Source organism: Urocampus carinirostris, chromosome 4 (assembly GCF_059441175.1).
Source record: "Urocampus carinirostris isolate Australia breed hairy pipefish chromosome 4, RoL_Ucar_1.0, whole genome shotgun sequence".
Classification (NCBI taxonomy): Eukaryota; Metazoa; Chordata; class Actinopteri; order Syngnathiformes; family Syngnathidae; genus Urocampus; species Urocampus carinirostris.
In genome coordinates this window covers 36,703,876-36,722,332 of record NC_142352.1, presented here as the reverse complement: position 1 = coordinate 36,722,332, position 18,457 = coordinate 36,703,876, and the positions used below count along the sequence as shown (strand labels likewise).

The 18,457-nt window shown below is 38.4% G+C and overlaps 2 protein-coding genes across 5 annotated transcripts in view; both read left to right on the top strand.

The window, feature by feature from the left end:
• The window catches only part of dennd5a (DENN/MADD domain containing 5A), a 44,924-nt gene extending 34,656 nt beyond the window's left edge, over positions 1-10,268 (top strand). For all 3 annotated transcript variants that reach the window (XM_088334417.1, XM_088334416.1, XM_088334415.1), the window contains 6 exons: positions 2,386-2,504; positions 2,595-2,776; positions 4,812-4,894; positions 6,307-6,430; positions 6,506-6,674; positions 9,111-10,268. In XM_088334417.1, the coding sequence (XP_088190543.1) occupies positions 2,386-2,504; positions 2,595-2,776; positions 4,812-4,894; positions 6,307-6,430; positions 6,506-6,674; positions 9,111-9,294 (861 nt within the window). In that variant the 3' untranslated portion in view covers positions 9,295-10,268. The remainder of the gene's footprint in view (positions 1-2,385; positions 2,505-2,594; positions 2,777-4,811; positions 4,895-6,306; positions 6,431-6,505; positions 6,675-9,110) is intronic.
• Positions 10,269-10,977: 709 nt separating this feature from the next.
• On the top strand, positions 10,978-18,223 carry sinhcafl (SIN3-HDAC complex associated factor, like). Of its 2 annotated transcripts, none has more exons than XM_088334413.1 (6): positions 10,978-11,144; positions 11,979-12,145; positions 14,213-14,312; positions 14,905-15,019; positions 15,460-15,613; positions 16,508-18,223. In XM_088334413.1, the coding sequence occupies exons 2-6, from the start codon at positions 12,018-12,020 to the stop codon at positions 16,698-16,700; spliced, it is 690 nt and encodes a 229-aa protein (XP_088190539.1). In that variant the 5' UTR covers positions 10,978-11,144; positions 11,979-12,017; the 3' UTR covers positions 16,701-18,223. The 2 variants fall into 2 exon arrangements, with proteins under 2 accessions (XP_088190539.1, XP_088190540.1); XM_088334414.1 differs by having other exon boundaries at positions 10,979-11,144; positions 15,463-15,613.
• The last annotated feature ends 234 nt before the right edge of the window (positions 18,224-18,457 follow it).

Genomic DNA, 18,457 nt, shown 5'->3' with positions numbered 1-18,457 from the left:
CAACATGACAAAAAACATTCCACTATTATGTAATGTATTTAAAGGAAATTGTGATCATTATTTTATCCAGATTCTTTCAGCTTATATGTTTTGAGATCAGAGACCCGTCAGCACATTTTGAATGATTTCAGATAACATTTGGTCAACAAATAAGGACATTTTGAATGGGTTTGGTTTTTTTATTTGTATTTAAAAACCCTTACAGTTACTTAGCACCCTAATGAGCTAATGCTAGTGGCATTAGCAACAAATGCTATCCAGTATGAGTGTGACACTGTCATCAGCTGCTAGTGCCTGTTTTTGCTGTCTTTGACTTTCAAAAGCGGGTCGAGATCATATCCAAGATGCAAGCGTTAGCAGCTCTCAAATTTGGCTACAACACTAGCTGCTAACGGACTAGCATGCCGTGTCATCAAAAATTGTTTACCAGTAACTTTAATTTGCCAGAATTGGATAAAAAACGTTAGTGATCGTAATTTAAGTGTTTTAAGGATCTCATTGGACACTCTTGATCAAAGAAAAATAAGAGCGTTGTTAATTAAAGCAAAAACATTGGACATAGGTACTCATCTAAAATGTTTGGGTTTGCAGGGCACTTTTTATATCAGGTAAGATGAATGATACACTTATGATTGTTGCTATCGAGTCCATATTACTTATTATATGGGCAAAATATTTCGTTATTTTCTTAGGCTACACGCTAACAGTTAGCATGTAGCCTAAGTGCCAACAGTAGCCTTGTGAACACTGCGTGGCTAAAAAAAAAAGGAAATTTGAATGTTGCTAAAGGCAATATCCTTTTTTTACTGACCACGCACTGTTTGCTAGGCTACATGTTAACAGTTGCTGAAGCTAAGAAACAAGATACTTTTCCTGTATAATAAGTATAATGGACTCGATAGCAACACTCATAAAAGTTTTATTTCTCTTACCCAATATGAAGTGTGCCCTCCAAACCCGAGCATTTCTGATCTGTGCCTTTGTCCAATGTTTTTACTTTAATGCACAAGTCTCTTCTTTTTCTTTAAACTGAAGTGTCCGCTAGGATCCTGTAAAACTTCCATTTACAATTACTAACATTTTTTTCTATGATTCTGGCACCCAAAACCCCAAACATACACTGACGATGCAGTGATTTATTTGAGAGGGAAGACCATGTGTGCAGTGTCTGATGAACTGTTCGAACACCTGCAAACTGACAGAGTGGTTCCAAAAGGCGGGCCTGTCTCTAAATGTCAAAAAGACCATGTCTGTTTACTGTGCCTCTAAAAACATGTCTATAATCGAAAAATTAAACTTACAAGTAAATGGTCAAAAGATTGAACAGTTCTCAGAAATCAAAAGCCTTGGACATGTACTTGATTCTCAACTTAGACTTGACAGCCATGTTAAAAACATTTGCAGAGTTGCCAAAGCAACTTGACTGATCAGAGATTACCTTCCATTCCACGCCGTACACAATTTCATGCACTTCAGTATCTTCTCGCACTTAAACTACTGCACCTGCTCCTCGTCATAGGCCACAGTCACTCCAATAAAGCCGCTACAAATGATTTACAATAGAGCGGTTAAAATTCGAGATATGAAGTCCATTAGGTCAAATCATTGTGTTGGTTTGGAGAACCTAAAAATGTTATCTTTTGAGAACTTCATTGAAGCTTATTTATAAATACTTCCATTAACAGGCCCCTCAAGTTTCTTAGTGGGAGCATAGTTACCCTCAGGGCTGTGGGCTCCAGAACCAGAGGAGCTCAGAGCGGGAACTTTCAAGTCCAGAGGCGGAAAACTACTTTTGGACAATCAGCTTTTACTGTACAAGGCACTAAAGCGTGGAACTGTTTACCCACTGAACTAAAGGAAGATTCAAACTGGGTCCTTTTTAAACATAAACTTAGACTTTTTAATCAGAGGTCAAATACCTGACAACTTGTACCCTCTGCAATTGTGCTGTTTTATAGGATTGTGTATTTTATGCATGATTTTTTTTCTGTAAAAGCCCTTCAGGGGACAGACATTGAGAATTATCCTTGGCTTAAATGTTATAGTATGTGACATGAGTTTTTCGAAGCACACTTGTCCCTTTTCAAATAAACGAAACAAAACATGATGACAACCAGCAGCTACAACAGTGTTCTTTTCCTGTGTCTTCTAGCCAGCGCAAGTATTTATTTTCCTTCAACTTGGAATGTGATGTTACGCATGACGTAGACTAACAAAGGGTCTATATAGAATGGGAACTATAGATATTATGTTTCATTCTTAAAAATCACGTTAAGGTCCATCAAGATCTACTTATAACCTATTACTCACCCCTATTTTAGGTCATGTAATTTTGAAGTAACGAGCTAGTTACCCGAATATATGATATATGTCCTTCTCTTCCAGTGCCAGAACCTCGGTAAGTTGACCACGGTGCAGATGGGTCACGATAATACAGGCCTCTACGCCAAGTGGTTAGTGGAATGTGTTATGGTCCGTAATGAAATCACAGGACACACATACAAGTAAGCTATAATTCTGTAGGGGAAAAAAATCACTTCAATTTTACTTTGAACAAAAAGCTCAAAAGACAAAGGAATTTGTTTTTTGGGTAGGTTTCCATGTGGTCGGTGGCTGGGCAAAGGTGTGGATGACGGCAGTCTAGAGAGGATTCTTGTTGGGGAGCTTATGACGCCCAGCATGGAAAACGACGAGAGGATGTGTCGCACGCCACCAATGCAGCAGTCTCCGCGGATGATGAGGAGATTTGTGACAATCTCGCCAAATAGCAAACCAAGTAAGAATCAGCTGCACACTTTGTCCAACTCCATTAATCTCATCTGTTTTTCCTTCATTTTGTAGTCTCTTTAGATGATTTCACATGATTTACAGTATATTTAGGCCAAAAAATATTCGAAAAATTACACAAGTTTTGTTTTTTTGTGTCTTCACATAAGGACATTTGGAAATACAATATTATGATTTATATGTGCTTGAAGTGCACAATCTCCACTGCAATTTGAGACGTCCCAGTGTTTAGGAATTATAGCCCTTTACACGCATTGTACTCATTTTTCAAGGTCAAGTCAAGTCAAATTTATTTATATAGCCCTTAATCACAAAAATGTCTCAAAGGACTGCACAGGATTACAGTTACAAAATTACACAATTACCTGATCTTAAACCAGCATGCGGGCAAGGAAAACTCAAAAACCTCAGTGTGAGGAGAAAAGAGAAACCTTGAGAAAGGACCTCACATGTGGTAATCCCCCTTCCAGGATTGACCAGGGTGAATTACAATTAGCATTACTGTACACATAATAGTAAACATAAGGTAAGATGTTGAAAATGTCCGGAAAGTGCATGACATCAACGACGCCCCCAGCCTGCAAACCAGTCCAGAAAGTCTATGACGGCCACGACGCTGCCTCCCGTCTCTGCCAGCCGGTAAATGCAGGGGTTGACATGCTGCAGGTCAGACGCCGGTCCGCTGACCCATCCCAAATCATCCTTCTCCTTCGTATCAGCCAGGCAGGCGTCGGAAAAAGACAGGACAAAACAGAATATGAGGTGGGCATCAATCATATGCTTTGGAATAGAAGTGTGTCTTAAGCCTCGATTTAAAAACTTCCGTTGAGGTTGCAGATCTTATCTCCAGAGGCAGGGCGTTCCATAACACCGGGGCCCGGATGGAGAACGCTCTCGAGCCCCAAGGGACTAAAAGTAATTTGAAAATCAACTCAAAGGGCTGTAATTGACTCAGAAGGCTCCTACATTGTTACCTTTTCATCAATTAAGTAGTGAAAAGGTCTGAAGTCTATTCTAAGTGTGTTTTTGCATTTTTAAGCTGTTGTTGTGTACACACATTATGCGTTCAAAGGAGCTCTCAATGAAGGTGAAGCGGTAGATCCCAAAACTAAAAAAAGAAGAATCCATAAGAGAGGTAGATAAAATGCTTGAAGGAGCCATATCAACAGTTTTGTACATTCTTAAAAAAAAGAAAAAGGAATGCACTGGCGAGGTTGGCAATTCAAAAGGCCTGAAAGACAACGTAAGACAACAGCGACGGATGATCGCACAATACTCCCTATGGTCAAGAAAAGTCCATTTAAAACATCAACTGAAGTGAAGAACACTCTCCAGGAAGCGGGTGCGTCTGTCTGAGTCAGTTTGGTGGCATGGTGATACGTTGCTTCCAAGGTCACTGGATCACTAGTGTTCACTGATGACATTGCAACAGATAAAAGTTGAAGGATGAGTCCTGAATTATACAAAGAAAAAACTTTCTGCTCCTTTTCATCCAAATGCTCCAGAGGTGATTAGGTGGTGCTTCACAGTGCAGATTGGCAATGAGCCAAAGCATACACCAAAAGCAGCCCATGTGTTTATTAGGGCAAAGAGGTGGAATATTCTGCAATGGCCAAGTCAATCTGGAAAGCATTAAGGAGGTGGAAACCCAGCATTTGGTGCTGTCCACAAGTTCCAGACCTTTAGCAGAATATTGACAAATTATTGACAACAAACCAATTTGTTTGGATTACGTTTCGTTGCTTTTGAGCCCCTAAAATGAGTTGTTATGGAAAAACATTTATACAATTCCTTCATTTTCAGATTTTGTTGTTCAACCACTTAAATTAAAACATACAGTTTGCACTTCAATTCTGGTCAAGATATTTCGTTTCAAGTCTAACAAGGTTGCTGTGTGTGTCCAAATATTTTTTGGCCTAACTGTATATAGTAACAGGATGAAAAATGTAGGACTACAATCAGTACTTTTCAGTTTTTCTGATTTAAAAAGAAAAATCCACCTTGTTTTATTTCTGCTTTGACAGAGTTAAACACGGGTCAGATCCAGGAGGGAGTGGGAGAAGCCATCAACGGGATCGTAAAGCATTTCCACAAACCGGAAAAGGAGGTGGGAGACGGTAGTCTAGACAAGCCCCACCATGTCTTTCTATTATTAATCACTCCTGTTGAAAAACATGCTCCTCCTCTGGCTACCCCCATTCGCTATGTGCTTTCTTTTGAACCTTTAAATCATTAAAGTTTAAATCATACAACACTTATAAATCACGTAGGAATTGTCTGACCTACTGGACTCATTTTCATGGTTAGAGTTTAATACAATTCAGTCTCAAAGTCCAAAAGGCATGTTTTAATTATTATTATTTATTTTTTTGGTTAATTAATGTATCATTCCTATTGGGCAGAAGGTGTGCTTCTCAAATAGCAATTACTACTTTTTAAAGGAAAAATAAAATATTGAGTTGCAAACATTGCCTTGTTTACAAGTTACTGTTAAGCTAACATAGTTTTTGCGCAGACAAGAGCAAAACAAGTAAACATTTCCCTAAAGCAAAAGAGTGCATAGTTACGGCGCATTCCAATTTCTTTAAGACGTGTAGATTAATGATTGTTTCAGTTAATTAATCAGTCGGGTAACTAATCAGTGTAATATTGTTAAAAAAAACAACAATATTTTAGGCATATGCTTTCTTAATTAATATTATCCCTTCTAGATTATGCTGGTTCATTTTGTTTTTAACAAAACAGGTTTACTTAAATCTCAACAATTTATTATCATTTGTCAAGGATATTGCCGGTTTGGTTTAAAGGTGGACCTGCATGACACTTTTCTTGAATTGAATGAAATCTTCTTTGTTGTTGTTTGCAACGAGAAAAGACATGGCGCTCAAGGGACAACCAGGAATAAAGACTTATAAGAGAAAAAATGAGAATTTCAGGATATCTAGGGAAAAACACTTACTAAGTAGTGCTCGGAGACAGGTCTAAGTTGCAATAATAGTATGTGAGAATTGATAATTTATTTTTAACTCTTAAAAAACGAACTTTATACACAAATAGGGGATACATGAGTTTATGTTAAATTATATCTGGTAGTGAAAAAAATGAGCTTTGAAAACGGACCGCGCCAACAATAAAGCTTTCTCACCACGAAGCTGAAAGGTGCCAAAATCGTTTTGTGCAGTCAATGAATGTGGCGATCGATTATTGCCACCAGTCTTTCAGAAATATCCAATTCCTCCATAATCACCACCTCTTGCCGCAATTGCTTGATGACTTTATCATTCATGTAAAAATAGTTTTTATTATTCTCTTATGTTTCAGAACAGAGGAGTGTGTAATGTTGTCTGCGCAGGCCTATGGACTTTTTGGGATTAAGGGATATACAAATGAACATGACTTGTGAAAAGTGCATATTTTCCATAAAATTCTTGATTTAACCCAGATAATTTGCAGATTAAAAATATTGTTCTGCCCTGAAGTCCAAGCATGATAAAGGTATGTTGTTTCTGATTTTTTTAGAGAGGCAGTTTAACTATTCTTCTCTGCGGCGAGTTTGGCCTGGTCTGGGCTCTGGAGCAGGTTTTCCAACACGGTTTCAAATCACCTCGACTCTTTAAAAACGTCTTCATCTGGGATTTTTTGGGTGAGAGTTTGAGTAAATAACGTATTTGTATTATTATTTTTTCCTTAATATTTGTCTTTCTTGCAAATGAAATAGAAAAGGCGCAAATCTACTTTGAAAGCGCTGAGCAGCGGGAGGTGAATCCAGATGAGAATTGGCAAAGCCGAGTGCGCCACTTCTGCCGTTTCATGCGGGCCATCAACAGCGCCCCGAGGAACATTGGCAAGGACGGAAAGTTTCAGATGCTCATTTGTTTGGGTGCAAGGTAGGAATACAACTCATTGATTATCTTTCACTTGAATTACCCTTTCACAAATAACACAAATATCAAACCTTTTTAAAACATTATAAGCAACTACCAAACACATTTACCCCTCTACATACAAACTACTGAAGTTACAAAAAAATTGAGATATGAGATGTCTTTTGAGCGAAAATCTTCCCCGACATACGAGAGAAAAATCTAGTAACGAGAATTTCCAGACATTATCGGTAGAGGGCCTGAATGTTTGAGACCGCTCACCGCCTGTATATGCTCGCTAGTTTGCACATGCGCCTTACAGATCTGATCCTGAGCGTTTGCGTTTTTTTTTTGGTCGTGCTCTCTTCCGGTTCCTCACCCCTCCTGCACCGCTCACTCCTCAACTACTTTTACTACACCTCTGTTGGCAACCCCTGACTTCCTCCATGATAAGTGCTCATCATGAATTTGCATTTTATTTCGTGAATATCATTTATCTTATTACAGTAATTCCTTGTTTTTTGCAGTGTTGTGTTCCAAAAACGTCCTGGAATAGTCAAAACCTGTGAAGTAAAAAACCTATATTTGTTTAGTACCCCAAAACAAACACAATTTACTGGCTCAATAATTGGTTTAGCAAATAAAAGTGCTGTACTTTATACTGATTATTATTATTTATTAATTTTTTTTACAAAAAACTTCCGTACTATCATAGTAAATTTTTTAAAATAATATTTTATCGCACAACTTTGTGGTTTAGAGACACAATGCGCTTTACATGATAATTTGCCGCCATCATGTGGATGCATTTACTTTAGAGCTAAGATTCATGGCCCGAGCCTGAAATGTCAGTCATACGGTCGGGTCGGGTCGGGTTCGGTCCTGCTTTTTTTTTTTTTTTTTTTTTTTTTTTTTTTTTAATTAATTAATAATTATAAATATATGTTCATTAAAAATATATACTTAAACTATGTATGGATACTAGACCAAGGAATACTTGTTATAAAATAAATAATTTGGATAAAACGGAGAAGGAGCTGTAATTGCTTTTAACGGAGCCAGAGCATGCTCTGTGCACGTGACGTGACGTGAATGCTGTCCTCTTAATAATCTTCCCCTCCGCAAATTCGCGTGATTTTGGCCTGGTATCCCCGATATGGAGTCGGACCAACAAGAAGTTAAGGATAAACTCAAGAGAGGAGAACTGACGAGGAAAACGCACTCTGGTAAGAGTTTTAATAAGCGTTTTATATAGAATACGATCGCTTTTGTCGGAAGTGTACATTGACGTTGGTGACATTTTCATCCGCGTTAAAAAACGCAATTTGCAGAATAAAATCACGCTTTATTGTTTAAATAAACGCGTTATATAGACTAGGATCTCCCAATTATTATAATTAGCTCGCTTTATTGTTTTAATAAGCGTTTTATATAGAATACGATCAGGGGGGGGGGGGGATTTGCATAGGAGTCGGAAAAGGGCACAACACGTCAACACCCCCTCAATGATAGTGCCACGCTAAAATCTTAAGGACGTACTACTACTGCTGCTGTGGATTATGGCCCAATGATCAAGTCGTCAAAATGACGGACGCCCTTAAATGTTTTCGCTACCTCAAAAAAAAAAACCCGTCAATGACAGATTGTCGCTTAATGTAACATCTGCAGTGCAGACACAGAAATATAAAAGATGTAAATGTTTATACAGTTTTATTTAACTTAGGCCTAGATGTTGTAACAAAAGGCAGAGTTTAATTTGTTATCATAAATCACCCCTCCTTATAAATAAAATATGTAATTTCGGGCCCCCTCGGGCCGGGCCAGCAAATCCAGTTAAATAGTCGGGCTCGGTCCGGGTCGGGTTTAATACCCCTCGGGCCTGCGTCGGGCTCGGGTGCTTTTTTTGGGCCCGATCTTACCTCTAATTTACTTAACGGTTCTGTCCTAGAGAAACCATATATTTGTCCATTATCAAACTTTTTTTGAAAAAGCGCCAGTAGGCCAGTAGGGAGCATCAAAGACACACATGTGGCTCCAGTTCAAGTATAGCAGGTTGAGAAGTACAGTTTTGTTGGCAATCGAAGGCTAAACAGGGGATGATGCTTATCAGAATGCTGAACACTATACGTGAAAAAAATTTGCAAAGTAGCCAAACCACAATAAGTTAACCGCAATACAGAAAGGGATTACTGTACTGTATTTTGTATGTTCAATAATTATTTAAATGTTTTTTAATTTATCAGGATTTTCTGTCATACAGGGTTAACTTGGATGATCTGGGGAGGGCAGGAAGAGATCAATTGGTTTTCAGTTATTTCTTCAGGAGAAAATTTGTTGTTGAAAATTCTAGATACGAGCTTGATCCGGGAACTAATTTCTCGTATGCAGCGTGGCCAATGTAGTCAAGATCTCATTATGGTTAATGAAAACATTATATCTTATTCTCATTTCGTTTCTCAGGGACCATTTGCTACATCATTGGATCGCACTTCTCTCAGACTGTCCAATCACGGCACAGATGTACGAGGACACCGCGCTGATCAAGGACCGCTCGCTGGTCAACTCTCTCATTCGAGTGCTTCAGACTCTGCAGGAATTCAACATCACCCTGGAGGCATCGCTCATTAAAGGTGTTGGCATTTAAAGCAAACCAGCTTCCCACTGCTTGCGCCAATTCAGTGAACTATTTTACATGCAGGAAGAGATCTTTTGGCTGGTGTGGAAGCTACTGTTACATTTGCCATATATTGTATTAAGTGCAATGAGCCTTTTGAAATGGCTTGTTCATAACCCCAATAATGTGGTCATGTTTCAAATATGTTTTCTTTAATGAACCATGTTTTTCCATATATTCGGGAATGACTTTGTGATACGTTTTATCAAAACCTCAATATTTACATTGTTGGAGAGAACTGCTGACTATGGTTGTATTTAAATGGGTTATTGGGTTTAAAACTTTTAATATATTTTATCAGAGAAAAACAGTATTATTTTGTCAAATCAATCGAGTTGTTTGCTCTGTTGTCAACTTATTTCAATGTGATATTACAGAACTTGAAGCAAATGTAGAGGTATGCTTTATAAGTATGTGTGACTGACAGACGGGTGAGTTGAGCGACGTTACTGACTAAAGTGAACGACCGCTTCCATCGCAACCTGTTTTGGGGGAAATGCTTGGCAGACCTGTTCATGTGATGTACTTTCAATGCAAACAAAGATTTTTCTTGCATGAAATTAAGACTTTACCCTGATTGGAGGATGCAAGAAAACTTTCGGTGTATGTACTAAAATTCTTCTAGAGATTTTTATTTCAAGTTTCTGCACAATAGCCTTTATGTAAATAAACCCAACCAGCCCACGAAAGTACATTTCTTTCATCCCCTGCTTCTCCATTGCTGCCATCGGTAATGAGCAAAAAAAAAAATGTTTTAATGGCCCTTTACTGGAATTTATTGTCATGGTTTCTTGATATGCAATTCCCAGAGCATAAAATGTTTTCCCACCTACAAAGCCCTATGTCAGAGTCACCTGAGTTCACACCAGGTCATCTCACTTGAACCTGTATAATGGAATATTGAGTGCAAAGAGATTTTGTAATTGAAGGACTCCTTTTCTGTACCAACAGTGTCTGGAATGGATTCTTCTATGACTTATCCATAAGCGTCTTGCAAGATATATATATTTTTGTTTTCCCAAAAAAACTGTTGTAAATTTACAAAAAAGCCGTGTAATGTAGTGTTTAATAAGTGACAGATCATGTACAGTGTACAAATATACAGTAATAAAGCATCTGTAATGTAATTTTAGTGAAATAAGCCAATGTTGACGTATGTAAGGGTGCAACTTGTTTTAGTTATTCTATTATGGGTTTCCTTGTGTAATGAATCACGTCAGAGTAATTTCACGTCATTTAACTGAATATCACTCTATTAGAGAATGTTAATATTTTATTCCGAAAGCAAATTAGTCACTCATTATGTTCGTCGAGTGGTGAGAAAGTTTTTTAAAAACTATTTTCACAAAAAATATATACATTTTTGCATCACATAATCATGTGAAAGATCCCCACATCCAACGCAGTTATATATGATTTTTCGATTTTTATTTTAATGGTTTGACAATTGTTTCTAGGCGAGCTCTTTTCCAGCTCAAACATGTAAACAAACTCGTTCGCGCCATGTCAAAAGACTTTATCTTCAAAGTCCAACACCATGTCGCTCATGGGTGTTGTAGTGTTCCTTTGGCTACAAAGAACGCTCCCGCCAAGCTGTTCACTACAGTTCCCAGCGTCCCTGTGGTCTTTGCTAGTTTTCTATTGGCCGAACTCATTCAAACCCTACGCCTGCGCACCTTATATGGTCATAGTGTGCTCGCGCGCTTCATTCGGTCTTTTTATGCTAATCATATTTTAATGGCCAGCTGTATGCAGTCGTAGTAAGGAGCATGCGCAGTGCGTGACAAGAAAACGGCAAAGATTCAAAGTTTTTTTTTTCGGTAAGTATCTGTTTTATTCCCTTTGTGTCGTCGTGACATTCGTGAAGCGGTGCAAATTCATCTACGGCGAAGTGAACCGTTAGCGTTGTTTATTGTCGGCATCGTAGTTTTCGTCCGTAGAGGCGAGTGGGCTGCACAAAGAGCCGCCGACAATGGATGTGAATGGCAGCATGGCGTGGTGCGGACTAGCCAACATGCTAAGGGCTAACAACAATGAGCCTCCCATTTGGCGCACCAGTGGGCAAAAGTTTGCAATTTGAGGGAACACCGATCCTTGTGCGACGTTTTGTCTTTCAATAAATGCAACGTACGCAAGTGAATACATCTAATTCGAAATAAGTTTTCTAAGTCGAAATAAGACTTTGATGCTTCCGAAAATTCGCTCCGAATAGCTTTTTGTTTTCCCCGACAGATGCGAGCGGCTGTCTTGGCGCTGGATCGTCAAATTGCGCTCGATCGTCGAATAACACCTCCGTTTTCATTGATTTCTTATTTGCACTTTGTATACTGTAATATTTGGCATGTTCACAAACGCGACGTCGTTGTCAGTTGGTGTGTTGGCGTTTAAAAGTATCGTTCGGTTTCCTGTGGGCTGCAAAAAAGTGGCGTGGTAAGCTTGGATTTGTGCTAAAAGTAGCACAGCCTGACTCGTTTTTCTTCAGTTGTCTAAGAACATAGCTATGTTAGTCTTCACACATGTCCGTTTAAAACGTTCGTTTGATCTTTTAACGTGTCCTCGATGCTGGGGACCGCCCCCCTGCACAATGGTGGAAGCTGAGCGCCACCGAGTGCAGCGCAACGCACAAGATGATGTTTAATGTGATCCTCGTCCAGGTTCTTGAACGTACACCAAGTTGTAGAAGAAGGAAGACTATGTTTGGCTTCCACAAGTCTAAGATCTACCGGAGTAACGACGGCTGCTGCATCTGCAAGACCAAGTCATCCAGCTCCCGCTTCACAGACAGCAGCCGTTATGAAGACACCTTTCAACTCTGCTTTGGGTAACGTCTCACATTCATACTTATTTCTGCCGGTCACTAAGGAACGTTGCATTTGTGGTACTTTTCTAGATTCAATCTAGGTAGAATAAAGATTCATCATTTATTTTACGATTTGGTATCATTTGGAATAAGGAATTACGTGTATTTTCAGACTAAGCATAATTATTGTTAAATTGAATTTTCGTTATTATTAATATCGACGTTGTGAAAAATTGTATGCAAAAGACATGGCACTCCATGGTAAACATGTAATAAACTTTTGAAACAAATGATTTAAAACCGTGTTGACAACGTAGTCTTTAAAGACTGGTCTAAGTTATAATAATAGTGCAATGTAAATAAGTGAATTGTACAAAAGTGCAATAACATTTAGCAGCAATAAAAATCCCCAAATAAGTCGTACGGTGTATATTTTCAGTATTGTGCGCTCATTTAAGAAGGTGAGGGCCCAGAGGGAGGAGCTGTATCTGAGCCTGTTTGACCTTTTTTAAATGGCCTGTCCCTACCAGAGGGCAACAGTTCAAAGAGGTGGTGGCCAGGGTGGAAAGAGTCCTTTATAATGTCGATGGCTCTGCTGCGGTATCACATGCTGGCAATCTCTTCTAGCCCCGGGAAAGATCAGCTGATGATCTTCTAGGCTGTCGACAGCCATGCTCGAAGCTTATTATATGACTTTTGTTTTGAGAGGGCTGTTATTTTAGCCACTAGATTTATTGTTTGTTTTCAGTTTATTACTGATTTGCCTTTTTAAATTGTAATTGTGTATGGGTGTTGTTGTACAAAATTTCCAAGCATATTATCTGATGTATGTTTTGAGAGTGCTGTTATTTTAGCTGCAAGATTTTAAATTGTTTATTGTGTATCGGTGTTGTTGTGCAAAATGTGCAAACAAATGAAATATCATTTGCGGTGGCTGATTTTGTCTTCAAAAAACTAGTTGTCATTTTTCATTGGAAATTAAATGGATGAGACAATTTTTTTTTACAGTTTAAATGATAAGTTTATTTCGACAAATTATAAAAAAGTTGAACAATAGATCTGCATCATCAAATAAAATATGTTTTTCTGAACTTGACTTAGTTGATAGTTTAATAATTGGCTATAGGCTGTAGCTTATTAAAAAATTGCAATGATTTTATGATTTGAATATTTTCATACATTAATTAAAAATTGTCTACTTGTTGACGCCATCTTCTGGTTTAAGTCATAATTGCAGCCTCTGTCGCGTGTGTGTCGCGTGAAAGTACATGCACCCCTTGAAGCGCTCCAATAAACTCCTCTTTTTGTTTTTTGGGGGGGTTTGGGGTGGCATTTGGGCTGTATTTGAAACAGTCCTTTTCTTTCACCATTTTCATGCTACACTAACAAAACAGTGAGCACGAGCATGAAATGACTCCAGCCACCTTTCTTGCTTCCTAATGTGTTGCGTGTCCCAACAGCTCTGATAAAAGCAGATAGGCGTTTTTTTTAGTATATATAAAGGCTCTTTCTTTTCATTGTTGAGTTCAAAGATCCATTACGCTATATTTCAAAGCGCCTATCTGCTTTTAGCAAAGCAGTTTGATGCACACCTAACAGATTAGGTAGGAGGAATGGGAGGAAGGGTTGGAGTGCTTAAAACGTAGGGTATTTTGAAACATTACGAACTATAAAATAACAAAATGTACAACACCAAGCTGTTAATTATCAAGGTAACATTGACTGTTGTGTCGCTTTTTATAATGCAAACCAGCTTGAAATAAAATTCAACGAATGAATGATCATAAATGTGTAGGATTTCACAATTCAGAACGTTTTCGAATTCCCTTACAATCATGATGAATTATTCATATTGATTGCCAAACCATACCTTTTTCCAGTGAAACCCACCGGAACAAGAAAAACTTGGGCTGAGGCAAATTGTACCATGATGACTGTGTAGTTAGCCCAATCGATAACCTTAAATTTTATGCGCCTATATGCCCGTATACGGTAGTTGAGAAGTTTGGGCGCCTGTAAAGTGAATTATTCTTTCGGTAATAATTGAAATGTTGATGGACCCCCGACTGAAGTTTTATATGTGAGCAGGCTTTCGGAGGACCGCGTTGGGGATATCTGCAATGCTTGTGTGTTGTTGGTAAAGCGGTGGAAAAAACTGCCCAACGGCTCCAAGAAGAACTGGAACCATGTAAGTAAAATAGTTGAAAAGCAGTTTTCACTGTACTTGGATAGATCGCTTAGGTGTCTATTAATTTTATGCGTGCTAGGTTTTTTCGTTTTTCACTATATACAGTGGTACCTCTACATACAAAAGTCACGGAGTACTTGAACGGGAAAATATTGCTTCTAGTTACAATACAGCATGCGCTGCTATTTGCCGCTCCCAGAGTTTCCCAAACATAAAACAACTGGCTATCGCTTCAAATCTGCCTGAGGGGTGTGTATTTTACATTATGTGACTCTAGTTTTTCGTTTAATGTGCAGTATTGTATTTTCATCATGTATTTGTTTTCTGTTCTGATGGTCTTTTATGATTTATTGAAACAATCTAATACTGTACTTATGCGGGGCTTGGAACAGATTAGCGCATTTACACACAAAATGTGTCTCTATTTACGAATCTACTCCCAAAACATATTGAATTCTTAAGTGGAGGTACAACTGTACATACAAATATATATTTTTTTAAATTTATAGCCTTATATCTTGTCATGTCAGTTTGTTCTTTCTTTATACTGTGTTGAGTTGTCAAATGTGTTGTTTTGGCTGATCTTGCGGAGGTGGTGGACGCCAGAGCGGGACCTGGATTCAAAGTGACCAAACCCAAAAAGATCAAGATCTGTGACGGCAAGAAGAAAAGCAAGCTGAAACGACTAAACAAGTTAAAAAGACAAAGTGAGTCGCATTGTTCACTCAAGTGTGTATACTAGGTGATATTTCCATTGTTTATCTCATTTACACATACAGTGAGTGCCCTTCCTACATACGAGCTACTCTAGTTGTGAGAAATACGAGATGTCTCTCGAGCAAAAAATCTAGCCCGACATGTGAGCGAAAATCCTAGTTATGCGACGCTTTTCGATGGCCGAGGGCTCGAGACTGCTCACATTAGCTTGTCGCTTGTTTCAGCCGTATAGACCTGATCTCGCACGCTTGTTGTCTTTTTTTTTCTTTTTTTTTTCTTCTTATGATCTCTCAAAAATTATATTGATTTACATGTATAGGAAGCTGAGAAAGAAGAGTTTGGACTATGATACAAACAATTAAATTTGTATTTATAAAAGTGATGGTTGAGGTCTTTAATAGTAAATGAGCAACCTGTTTGGTTTTTCAAGCAGACTCGGATGCTCACAGCACCACCTCCAGCGTGTCTCCCGCCCACTCACCCAGCTACAGCAACCTGTCTGACGATGGCTCCGACATTGAATCCAAACAAAGGCGCTCCTCTCCTTCCACTTTTTCTTTCTTGGACCGCGCTTACTGGAAAAGGTGAGAAACCTGAACTGGTCCTATTCTCATGATTTCAGTTCTTCCCCCTTCTTTCTCCTTACACGGTGTGCAATCTGAAAATAGGGCTGCAACGATTATTATAAAAGTCGAGTAGTCACCAATTATTGAAAAATTTAGTCAAATAATCGGATAATTTATTTAAAAAGAATAAATAGTCAACGCTTGGGCGTAGCTGTCGTTCGGGCTTTCAGAAAACGACTCTGAATGTGACTCTGAAAATAAACAAAGCGAAAGTTTTAATGAAAATTAAGCGAAGCTGTTCTGGACAGAAACGGAGGGCGAGGATTTTGACTGTTATGTTATGGATTACCTGTAAAAATTATGAACCCCAAACTGTTTTGCACCTGCTCTTTTTTTAATTTTTTTTTTTTTTTAATCCGTGTGTTTTACTTTGTAGTCAATACTTAAATAAACCACAACCAAACTCTATTTTGCTCCTGTTTTAAATACGCGCTCTTGTATGCTTGTCTGTGTTGTTGTAATGCAGCAAAAAGAGGGCTCCTGCGCGCCCTATTGGGTGCGCTCTGTGTATGTGTTAAATACAGAAATGGAACCAGCTACGGAGACTGAGCCTTTTAACACTGTACGCCCTATGGTCGTGAAAATACGGTAGTCTTTCTATTGGCTGTATCCTGGCTTATATGCTCCATTTCTGTTTGTTACCACTCGACACAAAGACGATATTGCGCATGAGATTATAGTCATGTAGAAATATGCTTCAGTCTGTTGAAAAAAAAAATGTCTGGCAACAATGGAATTCATTCATGTCGACTTTTTCTCTTATTGATTCAACAACGTTGACTTATCGTTGTAGGTCTATCTGAAAATATGACATACAAGATTTATTATTATTTTAACATTGATCCACTCTAGGCAAAAGATTTGCTGCGGGATCGTGTACAAGGGCCGCTTTGGAGAGGTGATTATCGATCCCCGGCTCTTCAAACCGTGCTGCAACTCCAAAACGCAGAAGACTCTGGTCTCCTCGCAAGTTCCTCCCCTCCTCCCGGAAAAGCTCCCGACGCCCCTCCCAGAGGAAAGAAACCTGGTGATGGCTCTCGCTTAACCATGCACCAGTTAACCCGGAATTTGTCTCCAGTGGCAGACTTCCCTTTTTCTATCTTCTGTAGATCATTTGGTTAGATGTTTTTTTTTTTCCACGGACTGGTATTATTTCCACTTGTGTATAGTGTCCTCTTTTTTTTTTTATACAAACGGGGGGAACAATCAACAAAATAGATCAACTTTTGGGCATTAGTTTTATTTATAGTAGGAGGAGAACATTTCTGTTCAAACTGATTTGTCTATTTTTGCTTATTCATGTGAATTCACTTTGTAAATAGTTTGTCATTTTTCATACATATCAAGAATGCTCTATTTTTCAAGGATTTGCATTTTGGAGAGTTAAAAAAACAAACACACACCAGCCATTTCTAATACCAGCTTTTTCCCCCTTCTGTGTTGGAAATATTCCTTCACAAGATGCTGCAAACTTTAATCCCGTCTGTTTCACTTGATTTATTTTTAATACCCACAAAGCTGGCAGCTAGCATCAAGCAGGGAGCAAAATGAAATTTCTTTACATTTGAATATTTTTGTAGATGAAAGTAATTGTGATAGTTTTGGCAGATGAAGTATGTCACACGTTTGGAAGTACTTACTTTTTTTTGGGAGTGCACATTGAGCAGGATAGACGTGATAAGAAAATGCATGCAGTATGTTTCACTGCCTTTGGTGGGAGTGAACAAATGGTGTATTTATTTCATTTGTACAGCAACCAATGAAACGATTATTTCCTTTTCTAAATATAGAGTAGCTCTGGGGACTCTGTTTTTGTCTTGAATGGGAAACCGCGATGTAATGCTTATTATGCCAACCCAGTTAAGGATTGACTCCTATTCGCTATTCTGATACAATGCCATTTGCAGCTCACGTGTTTTTGGTACAGAGTTCAGGGAAGTGTACTATGTTCGAAATAGTGTGCGTAGGTAAGTAAGTGCATGTGATTTGCCAGCTTTCAAAAACTATGCAGACGTTTTGAATGTGCGGCTTTCCATCGCTGTTTTGCAGTGTGGCAAAGCTTCAGTCCCGATTCTACCAAATTGTATAAGGAGTCATCAATCCCTAAAAAATGTACTGCCCCTAGTATGTCTAATGTTCATGATCTCAGGTTGCACCGCGATAACCGTGGCATGCTGGTTCTGCCTATTTTTTTTTTCTTATACTTTTTTCTTTTTGTGACCAGAACTGTACTTGTGGCAGGGTTGTTATATTTTCTCGACGTTCTATGTGATAGGAGAACCGTTTGCTCCTTTTTTAAACTGCGTTGATAAGCTTTTTGGCAGGTGCATTTTTAAAAGTAAGATGTGCCTTAATGAATTACCTGACCTTGTCTTTCATGTAATTTATATTTATTTATTGCATACATTTTTTTTACTTGGTTTGCTGGTGTAGTTTTTATTTCCTCAAATGTTCTTGCGCACTTCCTTTGAACATGCAAGAATCCAACGTTTTTCCCAATTTTGTATACTGTATCACCGCGTAGAACTGTACTGTCATATGAGAAAAATAAAAACGTTGTAATTGTGATGCTTGTCTTTACCGATAGGTGGCGTCAAATAACTGACGAGACAAGTCAAACATTCGAAATACTTAGCTTTTTATTTCTGGGTCTACTGCACTGGTGTTGATTTACCAAGTACTGAAGCTTTTATTTTATTTTTTACAAAAATGTTTTATACAATTCAAGACGCAGATCAAATTATAACTATCACAAGTTAACAGCGGCATTGTGCTTTGGGTGGACTCAAACATCAAACTGAA